The sequence below is a fragment of the Amyelois transitella genome, chromosome 4, assembly GCF_032362555.1.
Source record: "Amyelois transitella isolate CPQ chromosome 4, ilAmyTran1.1, whole genome shotgun sequence".
In the NCBI taxonomy this organism is placed as follows: Eukaryota; Metazoa; Arthropoda; class Insecta; order Lepidoptera; family Pyralidae; genus Amyelois; species Amyelois transitella.
In genome coordinates, this window is record NC_083507.1 from 1,074,627 (window position 1) to 1,086,464 (window position 11,838).

General features: G+C 37.7%; 1 protein-coding gene across 1 annotated transcript; it reads right to left on the reverse strand.

Annotated features, from left to right (window-relative positions):
* Positions 1–938: 938 nt before the first annotated feature.
* On the reverse strand, positions 939–4,974 carry LOC132904380 (uncharacterized). Its single transcript, XM_060954616.1, has 5 exons — positions 4,816–4,974; positions 3,089–3,179; positions 2,434–2,580; positions 1,517–1,636; positions 939–1,178 (listed from the first exon to the last, which is right to left on the reverse strand). The coding sequence occupies exons 1-5, from the start codon at positions 4,845–4,847 to the stop codon at positions 945–947; spliced, it is 624 nt and encodes a 207-aa protein (XP_060810599.1). The 5' UTR covers positions 4,848–4,974; the 3' UTR covers positions 939–944.
* Positions 4,975–11,838: the final 6,864 nt, after the last annotated feature.

An 11,838-nucleotide genomic window follows, 5' to 3' on the forward strand; every position in this document is an offset into this window, starting at 1 on the left:
TTTGTACCTCGAATTACGACCAATATATCAGTTCGGTGATCGAATATGTATAGCAGCAGTTCTTCAAAATGCGTAAAATGGAGCAATAAAGAGCTCTTTTTTCGTCCAAAGACTATTTTGTGTCAGAGTTCTTAAGGCACTAGTAATAATATGCGTATAGAATGGACTCTGTTTGGAAAATAGCAAACCTTTTTATGTTTGTTGTTGTGGTGTTTGCCACGAAAAAAAAGATTTAAAAAAAAAGAACTAAAATAAAACAGTGACGATCGTCAGACGAATTTAAGAGTAAAAATTACTTATCTCATCAAAAAGTACAAGTTATATTATATCTTATGTATATTTGTGGATATTGAATACAGTTCGATATAATAACAGGAAAAATTAAGTTTTATTTGTTTTGTAAATACAGTTATGTAAAATATCATTTATCAAATAAAGTTCAGGAACAGACGACTCTCACATCTCATCCTGGAGATTAAAATCCCCATTCTCAATAAATCTATACGAAAAATACAAAATTTCCTGCGACTAATTACTAGTTTGTCTTTGATAAAGATACTATTCAAGATAATAGTTATTTAAAGTTAAGAAAAGGAAACCGTGTGGTTCCCGGCACCATTACAAAAAAGAATAAGACCACTCCATCCCTTTCCCACGGGTGTCGTAAAAGGCGACTAAGGGATAAGCTTAATTAGCTAAGCTAAGCTTAATTAGATAAGCTTGATTAGCTAACTTGCGATTCTTCTTTAAGGCGATGGGCTAGCAAACTGTCACTATTTGAATCTCAATTCTATCACAGCCAACAGCTGAGCGTGGCCTATCAAACCTTACAAGACTGGTGTCTCTGTCTACCCCGCTAGGGATATAGATGTGATTATATGTATGTATGTATGCCAGAAAAGAAGAAGTGAATTAAGAATTATTTTTTACTACACAAAAAATGATCAGGCCACAGATTTGTCATTGACTATCCCCAACCAAGTTGACGGGCAGGTGTCCTTGAAGGCTGGGCTGTAATGAGCCAGGTGGATATCCAGCAGCTCAGCCACGGGCAGCAGGCGGGTGGCCAGTGCCTTCAGGACCTCCACCACCTGGGGACCTACCATGGCCGGCTTCGTAGCGAGGGTATCGATGGCATTGGTCCGGAGAGCGAAATTCACTGTGGCGCGTAGGTGATACTGAAAGAAATGTTGGTATTAAATGCTGCTTTTCTTTCTTGAGTAGATTGTACATGCATACATATGATCACGTCTGTATCCCTAGCGGGGTAGACAGAGCCACCAGTCTTGAAAATACTGATAGGCCACGTTCAGCTGTTTGGCTTAATGATAGAATTGAGATTCAAATAGTGACAGGTTGCTAGCCCATCGCCTAAAAGAGGAATCCCAAGTTTATAAGCCTATCCCTTAGTCGCCTTTTACGACATCCATGGGAAAGATATGAAGTGGTCCTATTCATTTTTTGTAATGGTGCCGGGAACCACACGGCACTTTAGATGAACGAAACATAATTTCACCTGAATAAGCAATGCGACCGCTAAGTGCACCGGTTTGACCTCCAAAGCGTGCAATTTTCTGACCAGCAGTCGAGGAGTCAGGTCATCCAAACGACCAAGTTGCGCTAGGATTCTTGGGGCCTGGTAACAAAAGACTCCTATTGAGAGGTAAAAAAAATTACATACATACATATAGTCACGTCTATATCCCTTACGAGCTTGACAGAGCCAACTGTCTTAAAACTGATTGTCCACGCTCAGCTTTTTGGCTTGATAGAATTGATTGATGATAAAATTGAGATTCACATAGTGACAGGTTGCTAGCCCATCGCCTAAAAGAAGAATCCCAACTTTATAAGCCTATCCCTATCGCATTTTACGACATCCATGGAAAATATATGGATAGAATTGAGATTCAAATAGTGACAGGTTGCTAGCCCATCGCCTAATAGAAGAATCCCAACTTTATTAGCCTATCCCTATCGCATTTTACGACATCCATGGAAAATGGATAGAACTGAGATTCAAATAGTGACAGGTTGCTAGCCCATCGCCTAAAAGAACAATCCCAACTTTATAAGCCTATCCCTATCGCATTTACGATATCCATCGAAACTATATAATAATAATAAATAAATAATAAATATATACGGAACAAATTACACAGATTGAGTTAGCCTCGAAGTAAGTTCGAGACTTGTGTTACGAGATACTAACTCAACGATACTATATTTTACAATAAATACTTATATAGATAAACATCCAAGACCCAGGCCAATCAGAAAAAGTTTCTCATCATGCCCTGGCCGGGATTCGAACCCGGGACCTCCGGTGCCACAGACAAGCGTTCTACCGCTGCGCCACAGAGGCCGTTAGTAGTATATGGAGTAGTTCTATTCTATTCTTAAGTGCCGGTAACCACACGGCATTGGACTTACAGTGAACATAATGTCGTACAATCTCGCGCATGCGTGGAACACCTGTACGTCAGCCATCTGGTCGTGCATGTCGCGACTCTCCACACTCATGTAGTATTTGTGGGCTGTTTCGATGCGGCTGGAGGAGCTGATGTTGCGAGGAAGATCCTGGTCAAATACATTTGAAGTTTGGAGACCGAGAATGATCAACATTTTTTTTGTCCGCGGGTCTACATACATATATAATCACGTTTTGCGTGGTAGACGGAACTTACAGCCTTGTTACAGTCTTGAAAAGACTGATAGGCCACGCTCAGCTATTTGGCTTAATGATAGAATTGAGATTCAAATAGTGACAGGTTGCTAGCACATCGCCTAAAGAGGAATCCCAAGTTTGTAAGCCTATCACTTATTTACCATGCTAATTTGAATTGAATTGAATGAACGAATCGAATAATAAATATTATATTCAATTCTGATGTAGAAGTCGAAGGGACCAGCTTCTCTGTAATATGTACGGAAATTTTTAACCTTCGTATATAATAACACGCAAACGGAGTTGCGGGCAACAACTAGTATGCAATAAATGAATTAAAATTGTAATTGAGTGCCTCTAAAAAGGTCGCAACGCTGCCGGGAGCGGTTGGAAGATCATTATACGAGTAGGTTTCCATACCTTGGCAATGTCAATGAGCTTCATGATGAGTGAGGAGTAAATCCGCCGGCTGATGGCGTCCGTGCGTCTTGATCTATAGTTGTCTACCTCCCTGAATAAATAGTACAAACAATATTATAGGACGTGCCGTGTGGTTCCCGGAACCAATAAAAAAAAAGGGTAAATAAATATAGATATATACGGGACAAATTACACAGAAGAATAGGACCACTCCTTCTCTTACCCATGGAAGTAGTAAAAGGCAACTATGGGATAGGCTTATAAACTTGGGATTCTTCTTTTAGGCGATGGACTAGCAACCCGTCACTATTTGAATCTCAATTCTATCATTAAGCCAAACAGCTGAACGTGGCCTATCAGTCTTTTCAAGACTGTTGGCTCTGTCTACCCCGTAAGGGATAAAGACGTGATCATATGTATGTATGTACATATGTAATATTATAGGGCGTGCCTTGTGGTTACCGGAACCAATAAAAATAAAAAAAATATAAATATATACGGGATAAATTATACAGAAGAATAGGAACACTCCTTCTCATTCCTATGGATGTATTAAAAGGAGATTATTCTTTTACGCGATGAACTAGCAACTTTTCACTATTTGAATCTCAATTCTATCATCAAGCCAAAAAGCTGAACGTGGCCTATTTCTCTGGTAAGAGAGAGTCCTATTCAGAAGTGCTGGGAACCGCACGGCACTGTGTTATTTAATAATAATTCCTTTAATTGATTGTACTTATCTAAGTATCTTTTGGTTAAACATTTATTTATCTTTGTTAAAATACCATTATAAAAACTAAAACTAGCTAACAAATTTACGAAGTACAATTTACTCTCGTACGAGGTATTGGGTCAAGTGACGTCACGGCGCGAAGGAGCCGGTCAAGTGTTCGTAGCAGACAGTTAACTCGTTACTCGGCTTTGTTTATGAAAGAACACAATCTTGAAATTGTAGCCATTTATATTTTATTATTTTATTTGTCTTTTTTTATTTAGGGATAGGCTTACAAAATTGGGATTCGTCTTTTAGGCGACGGGATAGCAACCTGTCACTATTTGGATCTCAATTCTATCATTAAGCCAAATAGCTGAACGTGGCCGATCAGTGTTTTCAAGACTGTTGGCTCTGTCTACCCCACAAGGGATATACACGTACAATATGTATGTACCTATGTATTTAAAGCTCATAAATTTTTCAGATTTTTGTAAGGCTAATTTTGATGATGTAAGTAACACAAAAGGCTTAACGTCAAATTTAGTTCACGTTTATATCGCTTGCGAGGTAGACAGAGCCAGCAGTCTCGAAAAGACTGAAACGTTCAGCTGTACGGCTTCATGATAGAATTCCAATAGTGACAGGTTGGACATAGGACATTGCTTTTGCCTACAATAGGAATCTTAAGTTTATTAGCCTATCATTTAGTGAAAAATACATGGAGGGGTTAGAATTGAATCCTATATACATACATAGAATCACGTTTATATTCATTGCAGGATAGACAGAGCCAAAAGTCTTAAAAAGACTTGATAGGCCACGTTCAGCTGTTTGGCTTAATGATAGAATTGAGATTCAAATAGTGACAGGTTGCAAGCCTGTCGCCTAAAAGAAGAATCTCAAGTTCATTAGCCTATCACTTAGTCGCCTTTTGCGACATCCATGGGAAAGAGATGGAGTGGTCCTATTTTTTTCTAATGGTACAGGGAACCACACGATCCTATATGTTTACCTTTTAACGATATATTTGATGATAAGCGACATCGTCCTGTTGAGGAAAACCTGGTTTTCCTTCTTCAGGTCGAAGAGCAGTTCCTCGTCAAAGTTGGTGTCCTGAAGGGCTTCCACTATACCCTTGGCAAGACGACGATTTTTCTGAAAGAACTCCTAAAGAACAAAGAGTTTTTGTGAAAAGGCGTCGAAAATGATAAAATTATATCTATCTCATTCCCTCTTATTATGCGGGTTCTCAGTTTTACGCATGTATTGTGATGTGAACCTTAATTTATTGTAAAATATTCCAGATTTAAATGTTAAATAAAGAACCCATAAAGCTACATCATTAATTAAAAATTATATATTTATGCTTAATTTAATAAAAACTTAAGAGTGTCGCTGGTCGAAATGCGTGATGCGCATAAAAAGGCAAAGGTTCAAATCCCACCTCGGCCATGAACCAATGAGTATTTTCGAAGTTATGTACATTAGTTTGAATACTAACCGATGCTTTTACGGCGAGGGAAAACATCGTGAGGAAACCTGCACATTCAGGCAATTGTATGTGTAACCATGTTCGATCCAATACGGGTTAGGTTTACCTGCAAAGGTTGCGGAGGTCAGACGGGAGTCGCTTCGTGTAAAAAACCTGACTCACCCAATCCAGGGTCCATGGTCAAGGTATTCCCCGAACTCGTCAGAGTGATGACGATGCAACTGGTGCTGAAGCCAGGAAGAAGATGAAGAATTTAATAGAAACTTCAAACTAAAATTGGTTTGATGAAAACTATCAAGTTATTGGAAGGAATTAATCGTAGGGAATTTGACTCGCACTGTGGTCAGTATTTATCTAGAACGCGCGGTTTCGTATGATTTTTTTTATACTTTATGATTTTAATTTTCAGTTTTTCACACGTGTATAGCTACATAGTTTACAAACAAACAACAATTTGTATTTCATGTTGTTGAGCCATGCACTAAAATTATTTCCAAAAAAATCAACGGCACTAAAATGTAAAATGTTTGTGCCCGTAAAGTTTTTATGTTAGCCAAAAAAAGCCTCTCTATTAAATCCGGAATACTAGATACTGCGATAAAACTAAAAAAAAAAAGAAATTACGCAATAGCGAAACATTTCTCATGAATCCGCGCGAATTTCGCCAAAAACAAAATAGAATTTCGGCTGTCAGCGTGCCTTAAACAAGCCGAACACACAATAAGCTGCCAGTTCCATTTTATGTATATTTTTAAAATTGGAATTGTAGCTTCATTCGGGGTTCTATAGCGGAACGTCTGTGCCTTGTAGCGTTCCTGTTTTAAAATTCGAACGAGCACGTGAAATGTTCTCGACAAAACAATTACAATTAGGGTGTGAACAGGATACAGTGAGCGTTGAATAAAGCTGGGATACACTGTTAGTACGATACTTTTTACGTCTGGTATTTTTACAATTAGAGTTCCCGGCAGAATATTTCGGGATTACGATCTTAGTTGAAAGTTTATTTTAGTTTCTAATGAGCCGTAAGATCGAAGTTATTCTCAAAAACTTTGAGAAACGTATGGGATCAATTTGATTTGGTAAGAACAGTAGAAATATGGCTTATACAGGCAGTGGTAGCAGGTAGACATTTTTCTTCGATAATTTGAAAACATACTTATCTAAAAAGCAGTCGAAAATAATTAAAAATAGTTAATACCTCTCATCTTTTTCACGTTAAGAACACATGCCTACTTCCCCAGGGCATAATGTAGAATCGCAGACTATATATTTCCGATTGCCGTGTGGTTCCCGGCACCAATAGAAAAAAGAGTAGGACTATTCCATCTCTTTCCCATTGATGTAATAAAAAGCGACTAATGGATAGGCTTGTAAACTTACGATTTTTTTTAGGATATGGGCTAGCAATCTGGCACTATCATTCAGCCAAACAGCTGAACATGGCCTTCAGTATTTCCAAGACTGTTGGCTCTGTCTACCCCGCAAGGGTAAGACTTGACTTGGCTCTGCCTACCCCGCGCTTGCCAATTACCATGTCCCTTCTTTTGCTTAAAAACTCTACGTTTTTTTATACAAAAATCTCTGTCTGCACTTACTTCTTGCACGTTCCCGCTCGCTCCCAGGACAAAAAACAAAATAAAAACCCGGCGGCATACGGCCATTCTCAACTGCAATATTCACTTCAACTGCCTATACTCATTTTATTTTCACAGCGCAACGTACAACATACAGAATTTTCAATGGTATCGTTTTAAAATTCAGCAAAGAGGTGGTTCCCTACCACAAATGTTGCCTGTTGGCCTTAAAAATGTATTTTTTATAATGGCGACACATTTAAAAAAGTGTTTAAAAGTGATCCCCAGACGAATAAAAGCGTTATTTATAATGGAAAAGGCGTGAAACGCATGCAGGTTTATTCAGATAGCGTTAGGCTAGTAGCATAGTGGAGTCGGCGAGACGTGCCGTTGAATAGCGCGTTTTAAAATACGCGTTTGATACATACATTTATAAATATAATCACGTCTATATCCCTTGCAGGTTAGACAGTGCCAGCAGTCTTAAAAAGACTGATAGGCCACGTTCAGCTGTTTGGCTTAATGATAGATTTGAGATACAAATAGTGACAGATTGCTAGCCTTTCGCCTAAATGAAGAATCCCAAGTTTATAAGCCTATCCCAAAGTCGCCTTTTACGACACCCACGGGGAAAGAGATGGAGTGGTCCTATTATTTTTTCTAAAACTCACAGCTTTTTCCCTTTCGGCGTAGACAGAGCCAACAGTCTTAAAAAGACAGAAGCCACGTTTTCAGACCATTGGCACTCATATTATCTTTGACGACTTCAAACCAGGTTTACTTCTTTCTTTCTTTCTCTACTCGGGCCCTGGCGGAGGCGGCGTGACAAATAAAACAAAGAAAACTTCACAATATTATCCATACTGAAATAAAAAAGAGAAAAATTTGTATTTTTTTTGTATCAATTTTAATTTACTCAAAAAAAACGACTTTACTAATTTGACGATATTTGGCACAAAGACATGATAAACATAAGCCTTTTTTTTGGGAATTCCCACGGGAGCAAAGCATTGCACAACAGCTACTTATCTATAAGGTTCATGAATCGCACGTAATAACTGTATTATTAACTAGCTATGCTAATAGTTTTTTGGGCATCATTGAGCGTTGCAGCGTGATGTGATACAGCCTTAAGCCTTCCTCGATAAATGGTCTATTCAACACAAAAACAATTTTTCAATTCGAACCAGTAGTTGCTGAGATTAGCGCGTTCAAACAAACAAACAAACTCTTCAGCTTTATAATCACGTGTATTTCGAAAAAAAAACGCGCTTACACACTGCGCGTTTCGAACGCATGACTTTGAATTCCAACCATAAAGCAATTGTTTTTATGCGGTTTTCCCGTGCGCCGGAACGGTTTGCGTTCCCGTAACGGATGTCGGATTACATCCGTGTTGTTTATGTTTAATGAGGACGTTAACGTTTAACAAATTCACCGGGGGTTTCAGAGGTTTTTGGGTATGGCTTATGGTCTTAAATTGGAGTTGAATATAACTGACTTATGTACGTATTATTTGAGGGCACATTGGCGTTATAGCCGAGACGAGCTAAACTTAAGAACTCTGAAGAAAATCTTTTCAGTAAAAGTTAGTTTTCTCAAAAGATATCGTTATTATATATATGTATCTATATAATTTTCACTGTCAATCGCAATGGTGGAATAAAATTTTATATTAAATTATCATGTGCATACATACATACATACATATAATCTTTACACAGAGCTTTAGACAGAGCCAACAGTCTTGAAAATTGGTCCACGTTCAGCTATTTAGCTTTTAGATAGAATTGAGATTAGTAGATATATAGTAACGGATAGATAGATAGTGACGGGTTGCTAGCCTATCGCCTAAAAGAATAATCCCTAGTTTATTTTTCAATTCGTACCAGTAGTTCCTGAGATTAGCGTGTTCAAACAAACAAACAAAAAATCTCTTCATTTTGCTTTATAATATTAGTATAGATTCATCTTAACTTCTAGCTCGTAAATATGTCTTGTAGTATAGAATTCGCCTATTGCAATAAATCCAGCGTGTGGCAAATAAAAGTGCGGATTGCGACACCTCGTCATATACATAGTACCTATACACTGCCCGACTTGAAGTATAGTAAAAACATAGTCTCACATCGCGTAGCAATAGAGATACAATTCCTGTCATTTAACTTCAAATAAATATAACCAACTGTGCCGTGTGGTTCCCGGCACCAATACAAAAAAGAATAGGACCACTCCATCATCTTCCCATGGATGTCGTAAAAGGCGACTAATAGGCTTACAAACTTGGGATTCTTTTTAAGGCGATGGGCTAGCAACCTGTCACTATTTGAATCTCAATTCTATCATTAAGCCTAACAGCTGAACGTGGCCTACCAGTCTTTCAACACTGCTGGCTATGTCTACCCCGCAAGGGATATATACGTGATTATATGTATGTATAAACTAACTATAGCTGTCGTAAAAGGCGACTAAGGGATATGCTAAGAAACTTGGGATTCTTTTTAAGGCGATGGGCTAGCAACCTGTCACTATTTGAATCACAATACTATTATCATCAAGCCAATAAAGCTGAACGCGGCCTATCATTCTTTCAAGACTGCTGTCTCTGTTATCCCGCAAGGCACATAGACGTGTTTATATGACCATATGTATGTATAAATGAACATGAAGTATCCTATTATACCTAATGAATAAAAATTTTGAATTTAGAATTATAATTTTTTTAAACCAAACCCGTTTAAGGCAATGCCAAATAACCAGGATAACCGAGTCGCGCAACCGTAGTCCAAATATTGTATCGTCCGCTATCGGCCAGTTTTCCGGCCGCCGCCGGCGCATTTATCTCGCCGGCATCTCGCCGAATGAAATTCCATTCAATTTCCGCGGTAGTTTTTCGCGAAACAGCCTTTAGGGTGCGGATACGCGGTCGTAAATAGCGGACGATAGATTTGAGGCGGGTTTGAGTGGTGCTTATTTGAAACTGTTTTAGCAGTATTATTTGTATTTAGATATTTCTTCTGTATTAAGAAAGCAAAAGATGTAAGTAAGTAAATGCTTTATTGTTCATTAAAGGAGTACATTACAAATAAAAACAGTACTGTAGAAAGGCGGGCTTATCCCTAAGTGGTATCTCTTTCAGCCAACCTGAATGATTAGATGTCTGTTATTCATGTTATTCCAACGAATAACAGAAAGGTAGTAAAAGAAAAGAAAACCAGCTTATCGCTCTATAGCAATAAATTCGTTGAGTTATGACTTTTTTGTATTTCTGCAACTCACGCCCTTATTGATTTGTATTTAGAATAGAATAGATTTATTTTCAAAATTGGATACAAGGTATCACTTATTTCATATGTACATTTTAAATTGTGTGTGGCAAATCAAATAAATGAATTATCTATCTGTCTGTCTTAATACAGTACATTTGAAGTATTCATGTAAGTATTTAAATGACAATATTTCTATTATTGATGTTTTCTAAATATTGATTTAGCGTCGAATTCGCCTCTGTACCTCATAGACCTTTTACTGTGATGTCTTTGTTTAAATGACCTAGATTTTGTAAGTTTTCACTGTGGATCTATTGACTACAGTTGACAAGTTCAAGTTAATATATGTATCTTTCTTCCCTTTCTCTCTATCTATAAGTTTAACCGATACACAGGACCATCCACATATATCATGTCCTAATCATAATCATTTATTCCATGAATATGGTTACAATGTAGGTGTATTTAAGTATAGTTTCCGTGAACACTTTGTCACTTGCTATACTCGTATTTAATAACATAACCTTATACATACATACATATCATCACGTCTATATCCCTTACGGGGTAGACAGAGCCAACAGTCTTGAAAAGACTGAAAAGCCACGTTCAGCTATTTGGCTTAATGATAGAATTGAGATTCAAAGAGTGACAGGTTGCTAGCCTGCCGCTAGCTTGTCGCCTAAAAAAGAATCCAGAGTTGTAAGCCTATCCCTTAGTCGCCTTTTACGACATCCATGGGAAAGAGATGGAGTGGTCCTATTCTTTTTTGTATTGGTGCCGGGAACCACACGGCACCTTATATTAGGTTACTATATTGTATAGTAGAAATATTGAAGAATTGCAAACCCATTGCACACATGCAAAATATCTAGTTTTATATTTTAATAAATTGGGACCACTCTACGGGACTTCTTATTTATTTACAACTACTTTTTACCCGCAGCTTCGCCCTCGCGAATTTAGCGCCATCTACTTACAACGTAATTTTGCGGGAATATTTCAATTCGAACCAGTAGTCCCTGATATTAGCGCATTCAAACAAAGAAACAAATAAACTCTTCAGTATTATAATATTAAATTTAATTTGTCATTAATAACATTAGTTGGAAAGAATCATTAATAACGCTGACACTGGTCGTGTAATCGCAGCCTAAAATCACGTCGTAGAATTGGACCGTTAAAGAATTTTGAAGTTCATGCATCGGGGCGAAATGTACTTTTCCCCCATCAATTTCGTTTCACGACGAAATCTCTTAGTATTTTCTATATTTATGATGTTTAAGAGATGGAATGGTATTCTTTTTCTATTGGTGCCGGATACTACACTATTTCCCATAGATGTCGTAAAAGGCGTAACATATGTACCTATCTCACTTATAAACTTAAGATTTGGTTTTAGGCGATGGGCTAGCAACCTGTCACTATTTAAATCTCAATTCTATCATTAAGCCGAATAGATGAACGTGGCCGTTCAGTCTTTACAAGACTGTTGGCTCTGTCTACCTCTCAAGGGATATAGACGTGACCATATCTATGTATGTTTCTATTTAAATAGTAAAACAATGTATGAAGCGAGTAGAGAATGTATACAGTTTCTGTATAGCCCAGATCTGTCCATCTAAACTCAGACATACATCACGAATAGACGATGCATATGATATAAGTTCAGTATTTAACAAAATTTACTAAGTACG